Raw genomic sequence first — 16,045 nt, forward strand, 5'->3', positions numbered from 1 at the left:
GAAATGGGTCACACTTGGAAAAATGGGTCACACTTGGGAAAATGGGTCATATTTGGAAAAATGGATCACACTTGAATAAAAGGGTCAAACTTGGAAAAAAGGATCACAATTGAAAAAATGAGTCACACTTGGAAAATGGGCCACATTTGGAAAAATAGGTCACACTCAGAAAAGTGGGTTACCCTTGAAACTCTGGGTCATACTTGGAAAAACGGGTCAAACTGGAAAAAAAAAGAGTCACACCTTGAGTCACATTTGGAACAATGGGTCACACTTGGAAAAAAGGTCAAACCCGGAGAAATGGGTCACACTTGGAAAAATGGGTCACACTTGGGAAAATGGGTCATATTTGGAAAAATGGATCACACTTGAAAAAATAGGTCACTGTTGGAAAAAGGGTAACACTTGGGAAAATGAGTCACACTTGGAAAAGTGGGTCACACTTGTGTCGCTCAGACTTGGAAAAAAAGGGGGACACACTTGGAAAATGGGTTACTTGCACCAATAGACTAAATTTGGAAAAATGTGTCACACCTAGAAAAGTGGGTCACACTTGGAAAAACCAGTCACATTTGGATAAAAGAATCACGCTTGGAAAAATAAGTTACACATGGAACAATAGGTAACACTTGGAAAAATGGGTGAAACTTGGAAAAAATGGGTCACTCTTAAAAAATGAGTCACTCAAAAAATGAGTCACATTTGGAAAACTGAGTCACATTTGGAAAAATGAGTCAAACTGAAATGTGGGTCACACTTGGAAAGATGGGTCACACTTGGAAAAACGGGTCACACTTGGAGAAATTGGTCACACTTGGAAAAATGGGTCACACATGGAAAAATGGGTCACACTTGGAAAAATGGGTCACACGTGGAAAAAAGTTGGACAAACTTGGAAATAAGGATCAATGTTGGAAAAATGGGTCACATTCGGAAAAATAGATAATACTTGGAAAAGAGAGTCACACTTGGAAAAATGGGTTACTCTTAGAAAAACGGGTCACATTTGGAAAAACGGGTCACACTTGGAAAAAAGAGTCACACTTGGAAAAAAGGTCAAACTTGGAACAACGGGTCACACTTGGAAAAAACGGTGAGACTTAGAAAAATGGGTCATACTTGGAAAAATGGATCACATTTGGAAAAATGGGCCACAGTTGGAAAGAAAGGGAGAAAGTTGGAAATAAGGCTCAAACTTGGATAAAAAGGGTAACACTTGGAAAGATAGGTGAAATTTGGAAAAATGTGTCACATTTGGAACACTTAGAAAAATGGGTCGCACTTGGAAAAACGAGTCATATTTGGAAAAGAGAGTCATGGTCGAGCCCATGTGCCTTCTTTCATGTTCATCTTGATGCATATCAACCTGAGTTCATCAGGACTCGCTTTGAAACCAAGGCAAAACGAAACTTTGTAAAGGAGCATTTTTTATCTTTGACAAAGCCGAACTTTATTTTATGGAAACTGTAATAGTCAAGAAAATTATTTCTTTATTCCATTTTTTGATAATTTACTGGTTCATATTGAAGCCACAAGTATTTCATTTAGATTTCTCGTCTTTGAAAACATTACTCACCACAAGTAATTTTTTTAACTCTTTTTCTCTGAAGGAGCATTTACACCAATAATTGAAAGAAAAACTTGTTTTTAATGAAAAAATAAATAAAAAGCTTTTTACAATTCTGTTAAAACAATGCTGTTCATGGTTAAAAACTCTTATTCACAAACTCTTATTTACAAACTGTAGTTTCATTTACATTTTTGTTGAAATACCAACCTTGTAGCTCAGTGTCTGTTTGTTTAAAACTCAGTTGGAGGTATCTTGCTGTCTAGCTAGCACTGACAACAATGAACACTTAAATCATAAACGAGAAATGTTCTTCACATCGCGAAGAAACATAGTAGACCTCACTGGGAGTAACATTGAATTTGAAGACGCAACTTCTTGACGTGTCACTGTTTTCTTGTCTGGATGACTATTGCTCGTTTGTAGTCCTCGATAGCGGCCACTTTTTTGCCTTGTTTACCAAGAACATCAGCTCGCCTTTTGTAGACAAGAGCATCTCCGGGTTTGAGACTCAAGGCTGTGAAATAATGAATTAATAAAGAACGATCAAAAAATAACAATAATTCTCACACTCAAGGAAGGAAGAAGGATAAGAGAGCCTTAATCCCCCTCAAGTCATGTTTAGCTAGTTACTGGTGGAGAAACAGCTAGCCTCCTTCGCGAACGTTCTTCTCATCACGCAAGCTTTCCTCCCCGACGAGGAGGAGTGCGTGACGTTCTCACTTCTCTTCACGCACTCCTCCACGTGACGGAAGAAAGCTTGCGTGATGCGTCCATAGAGCGTCTGCGTAAGAGGCTAAGAAATAGTTTATCCCAATGTGATGCAAATTTTGATCAGGTGGACAGCCAAAGCGACCCAGCACGCACTTTCATACTCCAAAAAAACACCCACGCAACGTGCGCGCGTGGGAACATTATCCGTAAAAGACCTGGGTACCACGCATAAGGGGTACCCTTGCGAATAAGGCCTTTCTAGTGGTTTAACTCTCTTAACTTTCATCCTCACTATTAACAATGTATTACTTACGTTGAAGTAGCTCAAGCCATTACATCAAATGTGACGAGCGAACTCACGGATCCGTTTTAAAATTTTTGAAGCATCACTTGGCGAGAAGCTAAACTTCTGGTTATTTTTGGATATTCTGAGTTCTGAATTCGAAATATCAATTCTCCTTACTCATTGCGATGTTGGTGGTACATCAAGACATGATGGTTATCTTTATTCTCATCACCTGTCTACTTGACTGTCTATTCATATAATAAGGAGAATCTAACATGTGATCACTGTTGGGACTACCTCTTTCAAGTTGCCAACTGTTCTTCGATGATAATACAGCGCGAAATCAGACCAGGTGAAAGGACAGATGTACGCAATGGGAAGGGTGGGTAGGTGGGTTGCTATTTACCTCTTGTATAGTCGTCCTCTGAATCTTTGTATTTCCTCAATGAAGCATACAGGTTTGCACGGTTAAAGTACACATGAGCCGCATACGGATTCAGCTCCACTGTTAACAGAATAGAAATGAAATTGTAATAGCTATCATTGTAACAAGAGCTACCGGAAAATTGAAAAAAACAAAAAAAAAAAATAGAGAAAGTGTCAGTCACACAGAGAGGTGTTTTCTTGCTCCATTTTGATTGGCTGGGTAGATTAGAAGCCAACAAAAAGATATCAAGAGTTAAAAGAAAAACTCTACCTGCATACACACGAATGGATCAGATTAGTACCCCCAAAAAGAGGTCCAATCGGACAGCCCCCATCGAAATTGACAATGACAAATTCTGAGTTTATTTCCTACCTGCCCGATTAAAATCTTGTATTGCACCTCTGGAGTCTTTCATCATCACCTATATAGAGACGAAATGTTAATAACATTGACATTTCACTAGCCTGATGCACCTCTATAAAAGTAAATCCGCTGATCACAGTTGTAAATGTCTTATAGAATTTATGTTTTTCAAAGTATAGGATTTCATAAATTTGAGGCATCTTCGCATTTGGTAACAGCAGGTCTGGCGGGAACTGCACGCGCGCTACATGTGTGACCGCCGAATAATGTGACGTACCTTGGTTATGGCTCGGTTCAGTACCGCGGACTCATCTTCAGCATACCACGACAGTGCTTTGTTGTAGTAACTGAGTGCCTTTAATCAGAAAACAGAAAACAGAACGACCGTTATAACCAGGCTTAGTCCATGAACGGTAAGCTCCAGATGGAACGTAATGTACCGGTTACATGGAGTAAACGAGAAATGCTGTTTATCAAAGTAATGGGTGACAACTTATTACTCTCCCTCCCCTCCCCCTTCCTCGAGAATAAAAATCAACAATAATAATTTTACAGTTGTCTGCTCAGTGACCTGGCCTTTGTATGGCAGCGAGGCTAGAGTTGACCTTGTTTTGATACAGACCTCACTGCTTTTGTCATGTAAATGCAACTAGTTAGCATCAGAACAACTTGTTTTACACAACAAAAGCAGTGAGGTCTGTATCAAAACAAGGTCAACTCTAGCCTCGCTACGATGTAAAATGGTCTATTGAACTAAGTCAAGTCTATGATTTGAAGTTCGTTCCTCAGTATTTAAATACCAGGAAATTACTCATACTACATCTGCGAGGAAATTATTTTGGCAAAGAACACAACACAGAATTCTCAACAGGAATCGTACTATTCTCACTTCTGCCCCACCCTCCCCTCCCCCCCTCCTCTCCCACCAAAGAAGAAGAAGAAAACAAACGTTGGGAATGGTAATTTGGTTTGCACGATCAGACAAAATTTGAAATATGAACTAAATTTCTGAAAAGGTTCTGGAACATATGAGAATCATTTGAAAAGATGAAAACTTTGCGTTCCCACATGGACGTTTTTCTCGGCTAAAATTTCCAGGCCTTTCTTCAAGTTTGAATCCATTTCCGTACCCACACGACTAGGTTCCAGGGGCCCGAATCCAGTAAGTTCTTTTGTGAAAAAAAGAACCCTGAAAATCTTTGGCAACTAACTCAGTGTCGGCTTTTAAGTCCCTTAACGTTAACATTGGTTTCACCCTTTTAATGTTCACACCCGCACCCAACTGACCTGTTTGAACTGTCTCTGTCTGAAGTACACATTAGCTGCATTGTAGTAAGCCAGTGCATAAGATGGATCGGTTTTGACTGCCGCTTGATAATCACGGATGGCGTTAACGAAGTCACCCATGAACTGGAAATAAATAAGAAAACAAAGCAGCAAAGTCTGGTTAACTTGCTGCTGTTGTTTTACTGTGGGTGTCAATTATTGTCTGTGGATGCTTTGTTTTATACGTCACTGGTCACCACAAAATGAAGAAATTACCTAGCATGCTTTCTCCAACGGTGAAACTCCCTGATCGACCAAGTAAACACTCACATCCCACAATTCCCCAAATGGCAAAGTTATCTAAAACAATGTCAACAACCTAACCGTTTCATCTTCTTTCATTACTGTAGTCAGTTATTATCACAGAGTGTTTCACTCGGTTTACCTGCTGCACAACTCCACGATTGGTCAACAGCTCTGCAGTCTTTGAAATCTGATCAAAAACGTAAGGCAAATAGTTAGCTTCAATAGTTTTCATACAAAGTTGGGATGTTGTACCATCGCGAAACCCATGTTAAAAGGGATAGGGAAGCCCATCGACAAATTTGAATTAAATACCCAAAGGAGACCAATCTAGACGAGGTTCAAGCTTTATTTGACCCTCTTAGTGTGCAACCCCAAAACATACCCCCTGGGTAAAATCATTGCCGTTACATCCTGATATTCCCAAATGATAACAAAATCCGCCAGTTACATTCCAAAAATATACGACACGTATCCCACCCATTGCACATGAGAGTCTCCTCAGTGGGAAACCTCCCTTCTACCAGAGCAGTTTCCAAACACGCTCGAAATGTCATGTCAGCTTTCTAAAGTGTTCAATGTAAGAGCAAATTTACGACACCTGGTAATTATTGCTGATTTTCGACCAAACACTGCATTTTGCGCCATCTTTGCCACTGATAAAAAAAAACGGTGGGGGAAAATACGCAAACAGCCCCCTTTTAACGTCAAAGACGTTACTAATGGACATGGTGTATCCTCTTGGTGTCATGCTGATAGTGAAACAACTCGCACTCAGCCCGACGTTTAACATAATAACTCTGTCCAGATCATTCACAGAATTAGCCATGTCCAACTAAAATATACGTAACCAGCAGACTGTAACTCAGAGCCGCTAGTTTATAATCCTATACCTTAATGGCTTCATTCATATCAACAAAGGCACCAAACGTGTTACCCATCTGTAGATTTACCACAGCTCGTCCTTCTAGAGCTGACTGACATCCTGCGAAAATAGAAATTACAAAAACATTGTTTGCTAACCTGGCTCCTGATGTTTTCTTTAACAATTATAGAATTGAAATTTGTATAGCCCAAATTTTATGCGTATGATTAAAATGCGCTTTAATACGATGTATGTTAAAAAGCTTAAAACTGTTCCTTGTAAATTGAAGTAAAGCATTTAGATTACATATAGACTTTTTCTTTGTTCTAAAGGAGAAAAAAAAATATAACGTTGTCAACCGGGGTATAGTAAATGTTTACTATGATTTTAACAACATGCCATTTCTCTAAGTATTTTTTTGCTCGGCTAAGACATTTCAAGTCGTTGATTAATTTTCAAACATAGCTGACCTGAATCAATGGTTATTGCTGCGGAAAATTGGCTCCACGCTGCCTGGAACTTCCCCTCCACCTAAATAAGAAGACGACAAAAAAAAAATTTCCAAGGAATAAATTAATGGATCAAACACTCACTCAGGTGACCAGCCATGCCAGTGGAGCAATTTCTCAACTTGCACTTACAAAGCCGGACTGTTTTTCATTGCTTACTTGCAGGTTGTAGCCCAAGTTAACTCGTGCAGATAAACAGAGTGGGTCCATGTGAAGAGCCTTCAAATAATCATGCCTGAAACACAAGTGCAAAAACGTGAAGTTTTCAGCTTTATCTCTATCTGGTTAGTCATACATTATTTCGTTCGTTCGTTCGTTCGTTCGTTCGTTCGTTCGTTCGTTCGTTCGTTCGTTCGTTCGTTCGTTCGTTCGTTCGTTCGTTCGTTCGTTCGTTCGTTCGTTCGTTCGTTCGTTCGTTCATTCCTTCGTTCATCCGCTCGTTAGTTCGTTCGTTCGCTCGCTCGCTTGTTCGTTTGTTCGTTTGTTCGTTCGTTCGTTCGTTCGTTCATTCCTTCGTTCATCCGCTCGTTACGTTGTTCGTTCGTTCGCTCGCTCGCTCGCTCGTTCGTTCGTTCGTTCGTTCGTTCGTTCGTTCGTTCGTTCGTTCGTTCGTTCATTCCTTCGTTCATCCGCTCGTTAGTTCGTTCGTTCGCTCGCTCGCTTGTTCGTTTGTTCGTTTGTTCGTTCGTTCGTTCGTTCGTTCATTCCTTCGTTCATCCGCTCGTTACGTTGTTCGTTCGTTCGTTCGTTCGTTCGTTCGTTCGTTCGTTCGTTCGTTCGTTCGTTCGTTCGTTCGTTCGCTCGTTCAGAATAACATGAAGACGGGCGTTCAATGACGTTTACTCACCTTCCAAGTACGGTGCCGTCTTCGTGTCCAAAGTCCATCAGTGCATTTCCTCGGCCATTATAAGCCTCGACAAAGAACGGATCGATACGCAGAGCATCGTTGTATGAAGACACGGCTTCCTCCAGGCGGTTTAACCTAAAAGAAACAATGAGAACGTAACAATATTTTCATTGACGAAAGATTCGCCAAGTTCATCTCTGTTCTAAATGCAGTTTCTTCAGAGTCCTTAAAACTGCCCTCAGAATTAAGGAAAGCGAAAATAATTAAATAAAACCTGGGTTTTGACTGTAAGGGAAGAAACACAACACAACTTCTGGTTTTCATCGCTTTGAATTTTGAAAACCTTTTAACCTGACCCAAGTAACGGTGATGAACCAGTTGTTTTTGGTCGTCACCCGCGGCGTGAAAACAAAAATCCCCGACATTTTACCGACACGGAGACAATTTTCACTGATCGAAATATTTGCGCTTAAGATTTGCTTACCTGTGGTAACACAGACCCAAGGTGTGACGAATATGAGGGTTCTGCGGAGAAACCTTAGAAAGCAACAAACCATAACAGTGAATTATATGCACACGAGTAGAGGTCCCGCCAGTAAAAAGACTGGACAAGCGAGAAAAAATTATTTCCAGCAATAACGTACGTGTTTATGTACCTTAGCTGCAGCCAGAAAATCTTGAAGAGCGTTTTCCATGTCATCTATTTCGTAATACAGCAATCCTCGATTCTGTAGAACCTGGATTAAGACATATAGAAAAGGAAAACAACATTGAGGAATTGCCTTTGTGAAATAAGCTTGATTTCCGCCACTCTCTCGGTAACCGAGCCAAGATGTGCGACGGATCGGGGCAAGTGGGGATAACCACCATTCATTTACGATGTTTTAGTATTTAGTCTGTACAACAAGAAAATGAAGCTATTTTTTTCAATTTTGCCTAAACTAGATTTATCCATGCACGTTTGTACCAAATGAAGGCCTGTGATTATCCCGTGGTCATGGAACCCTTCGAAAGAATCATTCACAGCGACACGGATCAGAACGTTTTCCTAATTCGAGTAGAGTTGCTTAGTTAATACGACATGAGCTCAAGGTTAAGCAGTTTGTTTCTATCTGTAGGAGACTGGACAAGCTAAGTGGCACTAAGTAACTTCGGGTATTTGTAGCATGAAACAACCAGGTCCGAATTGTTCGAAAGCCGGTTATCACTAACCAAGGGTTAAAAGTTAATTTTCATTGATGAAAATTGTTTCTCACTGCTTATGTTTTGTGTGGTTTGAGAATATTCAAACTCAAAACTGAAGGACCACAATATAAACAGACCACCCCCCCCCCCCCCCACCCCGCTCCAAAAATAATAAAAAAAACGTCACAAATCTGATATCAAAATTCTCGCTGATCCTCGGTTAGCTTAATCGGCCTTTGAACAACCCAGCCCAGGAGTTGTGGAATCCCTTCCGAATGGGATGCAAGTTCACCACAGGTTAACCCTAACCTATTCCTACCGTCCATGATTCAACCTCACTCACCTTAATGTTTGGAGTGTCTTCAAGTAACATGACAGTTCCATAATCCATCAGCGCCTGTAGAAAATCACAAATGGAATGTTCGGAATGTTTCGCGGAGAGCGTTGTCGTATACATCACTTGCAAACAATTTCGCACTATTTCGGGCTTTTAATTTTTGGACACTTTTTACCTCATTTCGGACAAATTTCGGACAAAAATTTCGGACACTTTCTTGAAACTTAGACTGAAAAAACATCAAAAGGTAATAGTTTTAAAGCACCTTCAAGGTTTTACAGATACACCGACGAGAAAATAACACAAATCAGATCTATCAAGTCATTACGTATCTCAAGCAGTGTGTCAACTAAAGTTCGCTCAATCATAAGGGAACTAAGAGATTTGGACGGAGTTACTTACGTTTCACATTGTACTACAAATATTTCGGACGCTTAAAAATTTCGGACGGTTTTATTTTCGGATACTTCTTTTGTCCGAAATTAAAATCGACCGAAATTTCTGGCAAGTTAATGCAGATTTTGACAACTTACTCTTCTTTAGACAAACCCAAACCAACAAAAACTATTGAGTACGTTTTTAGTGAGTTGTACTAACCTTCTGAAAGAATCTCATTTCATGGTAGCACACGGCTCGGTTGAAGTAAGCCAGTGAACATTTGCAGTCGATTGCTACAGCTTCTGTGAGATCTTTCACAGCAAGACTGTAAGCTTTGATGTTGTACTTTAAGGCTCCCCTACAAGTTGTCAAACAAAATTTCAGCATAGAATCACTGCTAACTTTCCACAACCTGGTGTCCTCGCGGCGCAGCGATCAGATCCGGAGTTTAAGAGCTCAATTAGAAATCCACTCCGCTTCCTCTAGGTATATTATGATTTGTTTTCATTATCTCCAGAAACTGCCCGATAAACACGCTTTGTAAATAGCCAACTGGTTCGCTTTACCAATGCTGTGTTTATTCAAAGAACTCCTTCCCTAAACTATTTAGCTAAAAGCTAAATGTATGTCTACTACAATCATATATTTACTTCACATAAAGCTATTTTCCACATAAGAAATATGTCACTTTAGAATAAAAAAGAGCCTGTAAATGTATCCGAAGGTAATGAAAATTGCACTTCTTAAAAGTAGTCAGTCCCATAAAACACAAAATCATAATGATCAGCTTTATCGCAAGGTAACTCGAACACTTTTATTGCGCTTTCTTTCTTTTAAGTTCCAAAAGACGACCACTTCAGACCCATTACTCAGTCTTTGTCATCTGCATTATGCAGACAGCAACTTCCTAACTTTTCAAGTTAAATAATCTAGGAAAACTGGAGGCTGAAGAGAGAGAGTCCAAACCTGTAAAGATAAGCCCTGACACTGCGAGGCTGTAGTTTGATGGCCTCGTTACAACTCATGATTCCTTTGCTGTACCGTCCTTTCATACCATAGTACGCTGCTCGACTCAAAAATGCCTGACACAAAAACCAAATAAAACTCATTTAGAGATTTATTGATTTTGTATTGAAGGAATGCATGGTATCCTTATTCTTTATATCCAAAACTAATTACGTCTTTCAGGGTTGATTTTTGTTTCAAAGATTTTTTGGTGGGTTTATTTTCCGTGTGGGAGAAGCGCGTTTAAAAAAAATGCGCGCTTACATTAGAAGTGATTGTTTTGTGTGAAAAATCTAACACTTTCTAAACACGACAATATTCGAGTCTTTCCACATCGTCGACTTACCTGGAATAAAGTGGGATTGATGGCCAGTGCTCGGTTAAAATCGTGGATTCCTTTGGCGTGTTTCAGCTTCATTTTAGTGAGTCCGCGCTGGTAGAAAGCCTTAGAAAGGAAGTTAATATACCTTCAGTTAGAAATATCAATTCTCCTTTCTGGGTGCTACACGTCTCTTGCAATCTTCGTTCTGAGAATTCAATGGTAAATCAGGCTTCAGTAGTTCGAAGGCTGGATAACGCTATCCACCGGATAAATCACTATCCAGCGGATAGCGTGGTTTGTTATCCAGCCTTTGAACAAGTGGGGCCAGGATAATATGAAACCGCTAGATGTTTTTCTTTTTTGTTCTCATCGACTCGATATTTTCCAAGATTAACTCGAGAGATTTGGGTGGCGGGGTGGTGGTAGTGTGGTAGGGGAGGGGGGAGGGAGGGAGGGTAACTAACTGCTCCTCTTGGGACCATCCAGTGTATATTGTTACCTCAGCATAATCCGGGTTCACTCGTATAGCATTGTTGAAAGCATCCAGCGCACCAAGGGGTCTTCCAAGCTCTGATTGACACATGCCAATTAGGAAATGAACAGACGCAGCTTCTATTGGCATTTCATGGCGAGGATTCCATGGAGTCTGCAGAAGGAAGAAAGTCGAGCAAACGATCAGAAACTGTGCAGGTGCTTTGAATGATAAAAGTTTTAAGTACCCATACCAGCCAAGTGGCCCATCAGGCCGGAGCTTATCCCAGTTTCCGTAGCGTAAAGCCACTAGGAGTATTTCTACTTCCCCTTGGGATAGGATGCTAGTCCATCGCAGGGTTACCCCTCAGCATTAAGTTCGCCGGTACCCATTTATGCACCTGGGTGGAGAGAGGCACTGTGAGAGCAAAGTGTCTTGCCCAAGAACACAACACAATGTCCCTGGCCAAGGCTCGAACCTGGACCGCCCGATCCGAAGTCGAGCGCACTAACCATGAGGTCACCGCACCTCCACCAATGAATAGTACATGCATAAGTGGCAAAAAATAGCGGTCTGTCTTTGATTGTGGTACAAGGGTCTTCTTGTTTAAACAAAAGGCTTCTTACAGCTGAGCCATCGGAGGTCAGCTGGAAAGAAGTATCAAGGTATGACTGAAAAGTGAGCTTGAGAAATGACGATCTATCTTACTAGAAGAGGAGAAAGAGAGGAAAGAGGTGAGAGAGGAAAGGAGAACGAAGGGCGCGGGAGAAAATACACAAAGGCCGAGAAATAATGTGTTTAATTTCCGCATTTAGGAAAAGGGCATGGAGTTTTCTGCGCACAACCAAAAGAGAAATATCTGATAGTGAGGCTTCTTCAGTGAAACCAAACTGAGTACTTCAGCCAGCAACGATAGCAATACAAGTAATACCGTAGAATTCCGAAAGTAACGGCTTCTTTTGCCCGCTAAATCCGAATGTAACGGGGGCTGTTACTTTCGGAATTCTACGGTAATGAAAAAGGGTGGTATTCAAGAACAACAACAAAAAAATAAATCAATTAATTAAAAATTAAAAATTAAAATTACAATATTTAGAAAGGAAGCCACATCAGCCTTAGGTGGTTTTCATGCAGGTTTTCTATCCTGGTCGAATTAGAATTTGGAGTGTTGGTTATTTAGGAGTGAGGAAACCCGGAGAACTCGCAGAAAAACCCTCGGAGCAAGGCGAGAACCAACAACAAACTCGACTCACATATGACGCCGGACCGGAATCGAACCCAGGCCACATTGGTGGGAGGCGAGCACTCTGGCCACTGAGCCATCCCTGCTCCCCCAGAGTAAGAACTATTTGCCATATTACCGGGATTTCGTTTTAGAACGAAATCAAAGCATTTTTGCTCATAGGTGAAAAGCTTGTGTCCAATAAAAACGTTCCTCCTCTGCCTCACAGGAGGTGTACATGCAGCATGGAAAGAAAAGAGAAGTCGAGTCACATACCATGACCTTGATGGCCCTCTCAAAGCTGCTAATGGCGTTTTCAAATCTCTTGGCCTTCATGTTGGTTTTTCCCAGGAGAATGAACAAAGGAGCTACAGGTTTCACACGAGTTGCTCGTTCAAGAACTTCAATGGCCTGCAAGTCAAACAAATACTTGTGACAAAAATCAACGACGAGTCTAAGGAGCCTAATTTGCTGCTCTGGAAAAGTTAGATTTAGAATAAGAGTAAATTATAACTGCAGAATAAAAGATTATTTTAGTAAAAAAAGTTTTCTTACTTTCAAAGATTGACATTACCTGGTCGAAGTTCCTCAAGAAACTCTGCACCACAGCTTGTTGAGTTGCAGACGCTCCTAACCCACTGTTGAGGTCAGCGGCTTGTCTAATAAAACATAATGAACCATTGAACGAAAAATCACCACACTTGGAACAGAGCGTGATACTGGTCAGAGGTTAGTAAGGGACCATTGCTCCTTTTGCTTGTGTATATGTAACTTAATTTATCGTAAAAGTTATCCTATGATGAATAAATAGTTGCTATTGTTGTTGCTCTTCTTTCACCTGACCACTTTTTTTTTGACAGATCTTAACCATTAGAAGGTCCGAGCACCATTTACTTTACGATGAATATGGAAAACAAACCTGACATGAAAACTTGCCAGCTCTAATTTGTTCTGCTCCAGTAACAGTTTTCCCTGGAAACAAACACCATGTTCATTAGTATCAGCTTAAAAGGGAGGGATTTTGACTGCACTTGGCATTCTGTACGGTGAACTGGAATCAGTTTTGCCAAATCTTTTTTGAATCTGGAAACGTTTAGAATTCTTGAGGCCGGATAAAACGATGACGAAAATTGATGCGAGAACTCAAACCATCTGTGAAAAAGCCATGCAATGAAGTTCCAATTAGCTCCAACTGATGAGAGCGCACGAGAGGTTGGCTCTGAGGGAGCATACTGTCAGGCCAGCTTGGTTTCATAGTCAGAATGTTGCTGCTTAGCAACCTTGCAGACTATTTGCAGGCTCAGCTAGTTCCCAGGTTCAGGCAAGATGTGTTGTACTTATGTCACCGCTAATGATACTTTACAATCTAGGTTAGCTTCGTTTATTAAATGTATCAAAGGCGTGTACTTACTCTGGCCATGTGGTAGTCGGATATGTCTGGTCTCATGTGAATTACTCTCGTGTAGTCTAGGATTGCCTCTTGAATCTGTAAAATGATAACATTGTCAACATTAGTTTACCAAATTCATAATCCATTCCACTCTCCCTCAATCATAATTATCACTGTTGAATGTCGTTATTTATTCTGATCACCTTTTCGGTGCTTCTCTTCCTCAGGAAATTCTTGCTTAAAGGACTTACGTCACGGTTTGCGCATCTTGAAAATATTAGCCTACATTTTTCAAGTTCGTCGTTTGTAATTCGTGTTAATCTTCTCCATCCTTGTTCCTTTATGGTTTATTATTATTATCTCTTTGGTGTTTTTCTATCTTAGTAAAGAACTATTTTCAGGTTCCCTTCAGTTTAATAAAAGTAATTTTTTACATGGCCAAAATAACTCAAAATACGTTGAAAAGATGATTTAAAATAACGTATTTGGATAGTTTTGAACAAACGAAACTCCCCGTAGAATGAGAAATATTCTTCTTGCTTAGAAAGTTAAGAATATTTTCTCTCGATCGTATACTTGCATTCCTTTGCCTATTATAATAGGCAAAGGAATGCAAGTATACGATCGAGAGAAAATACTATTAATACTCGTTAGTTTTTGAATATATTCAAAGAAAGAAAAAGATATTCAGATATCTTGATAGTATCAAGTCAAGTAAAAGATACTATGAATGGTCAAGATAGAAGAAAAGACCAGAAATCTTGAAAAAGAACAAGCATGAATACAACACTGATTGGGAGAATCACAACTCGCGCAGAACTACGCAAATGATAGGTGGCCGAAACTAGACCATCATTTAATACCCACCATGTGGAGTTTGTGGTATGCCTCAGCTCGACAGATATAAGCTCTGATGTATGTGGGATCAACCCGAATGGCTCCTGTGTACCGGCGAACAGCCCTATAGAAATATATAACAACAACAACATACTTGGTGAAGCCAAACAAACTAAACCAGAGGTTTAATTGAGTGTTGGGCACTGGGCAAACTTCCCGGCTGTAAGAATGATTTTGTCCGCCTGGCTTGACCATCTAGGGGAAGGTTTTTCTTAAAATTTTACACGGCTTTTCAGTGTTGAAAATCCTTGTAAAACACCGCTGTTTATATAATTAATTTATTTACGTACTTGTGATAGTTGCTATACTTGATGATGTAAATCAGGCCTATGTTGACATGAGCACTTGCTAACTCGGAATCCAACTGAAGAGCAGCTTCGAAATCAGGGACAGCATCCTCCCATCTGAAAAACAACCAATTCAAACATTGTAACCAGTCTTGTAGGATTCGACGCGGCAAAAATAAGCTACGTAGCCCCTTACCTCTTAAGATCGGTGTACAGAATACCCCGGTGCAAAAACGCTTTGACGTTCTCTTCAGAATTGTCAAGAAGCAAAGACACACTGAAATCTTGCAAGGCTCTCCTCGGATGAACTCTGAAACCATAAAGAAACGAGATTATTATTAAGAGACATTTTTTCCGTATAAACATTATAGTGCATTTAGTGACACTTATGTGGTTGATTTTTTTCATCATACAAATCCATAAACGGATGTTGAGCCTATATTGAATTCGCCACCCTTTAGGCCCCATCTACACTACGCGGGGGAATTTGAAAACGGCGTTTTCCATCTGAAAACGCATCAGATGTTTTCCATCCACACTAAGCTGGAGGAATTTAAATACGCATCAATCATCGGCCATTTTGGATTTGTGTTTGAAAAAAAAAAAAAAACTCTGGAAGATAAATCACATGATCATTGTGATGTCATCGTTTTGAAAAAGCGTCGTTCTCGAAATATTGTTCGTCCACACTTCAAGGCAAAGCCGTCGTTCTCAAATTTCTCCAGTTGAAGTACGTTTTCAAAAAGTTCCTTTTTCGTGACGGATTAGTATGGACGGTAGGCCTAATCGGAAAAATAAAGCTGCGTTTTCAAATTCCTCCAGCGTAGAGTGGACGGGGGCTAAAATAAATTGGGACTTCCTAAGCGTACCCAGTTTAGAGTTCTTCAGCAATTACAGCCGTTTTGATAGTCTCTGTGAGCAATTACTCGACTCGCGTTACACAAGTAGTTATTGAAAGTTGTAACCATAGAGACGACAGAAACAAATAAGGAAATACATCTGCAAAATTACGCTTCTTACTTCCTCAGTAAACAGCCCCTGTGGTAAAATGCGACGGCATTTTGAGGATCATAATGAACAGCAGCGGCAAGGTCTTTTAATGCAGCCTCAAAATTACCCTGCAAAAAACATGAAAACTTTTCACTGATAAGTTATAGGAAGTGCGGTGGTTCAGTGGTTAGCGCGCTGGACTCCGAATCGACGGGGCCGGGTTCGAGCCCTCTGTGGTGGATCATTGTGTTCTTGGGTAAAACACTTGGGTAAACTTTTAAGGTAACCTGAGAAAATGGCGGTGTGCTGGGGAGACCCTTAGGGTTAGTCGTTTCTTTGGCTCGTCACTTAACCTCAATCACCGTTTATGCCAACAGCGAGTAAACGTTTGTAGGATAAGCTCAGCGACTTTA

General features: G+C 40.4%; 1 protein-coding gene across 2 annotated transcripts in view; it reads right to left on the bottom strand.

Moving 5' to 3' along the window:
- Window positions 1-1,476: 1,476 nt before the first annotated feature.
- LOC145489595 (uncharacterized) overlaps window positions 1,477-16,045 on the bottom strand; it is a 38,478-nt gene continuing 23,909 nt past the window's right edge. Inside the window, exons 31-55 of one of the 2 annotated variants that reach the window (XM_081468580.1) lie at window positions 15,663-15,760; window positions 14,839-14,952; window positions 14,646-14,759; window positions 14,326-14,419; window positions 13,480-13,554; window positions 12,988-13,040; window positions 12,643-12,727; window positions 12,345-12,479; window positions 10,874-11,020; window positions 10,399-10,497; window positions 10,014-10,129; window positions 9,267-9,405; window positions 8,676-8,729; window positions 7,804-7,884; window positions 7,632-7,684; window positions 7,148-7,282; window positions 6,460-6,535; window positions 6,262-6,322; window positions 5,820-5,911; window positions 5,069-5,116; window positions 4,645-4,767; window positions 3,635-3,712; window positions 3,367-3,415; window positions 2,974-3,072; window positions 1,477-2,084 (exon numbers count right to left, since the gene is read on the bottom strand). In XM_081468580.1, coding sequence (XP_081324706.1) covers window positions 1,954-2,084; window positions 2,974-3,072; window positions 3,367-3,415; window positions 3,635-3,712; window positions 4,645-4,767; window positions 5,069-5,116; window positions 5,820-5,911; window positions 6,262-6,322; window positions 6,460-6,535; window positions 7,148-7,282; window positions 7,632-7,684; window positions 7,804-7,884; window positions 8,676-8,729; window positions 9,267-9,405; window positions 10,014-10,129; window positions 10,399-10,497; window positions 10,874-11,020; window positions 12,345-12,479; window positions 12,643-12,727; window positions 12,988-13,040; window positions 13,480-13,554; window positions 14,326-14,419; window positions 14,646-14,759; window positions 14,839-14,952; window positions 15,663-15,760 — 2,349 coding nt within the window. In that variant the 3' untranslated portion in view covers window positions 1,477-1,953. The remainder of the gene's footprint in view (window positions 2,085-2,973; window positions 3,073-3,366; window positions 3,416-3,634; window positions 3,713-4,644; window positions 4,768-5,068; window positions 5,117-5,819; window positions 5,912-6,261; window positions 6,323-6,459; window positions 6,536-7,147; window positions 7,283-7,631; window positions 7,685-7,803; window positions 7,885-8,675; window positions 8,730-9,266; window positions 9,406-10,013; window positions 10,130-10,398; window positions 10,498-10,873; window positions 11,021-12,344; window positions 12,480-12,642; window positions 12,728-12,987; window positions 13,041-13,479; window positions 13,555-14,325; window positions 14,420-14,645; window positions 14,760-14,838; window positions 14,953-15,662; window positions 15,761-16,045) is intronic. The other variant, XM_081468579.1, reaches the window with a different exon arrangement.

Source organism: Orbicella franksi, chromosome 6, assembly GCF_964199315.1.
Source record: "Orbicella franksi chromosome 6, jaOrbFran1.1, whole genome shotgun sequence".
Taxonomy (NCBI): Eukaryota; Metazoa; Cnidaria; class Anthozoa; order Scleractinia; family Merulinidae; genus Orbicella; species Orbicella franksi.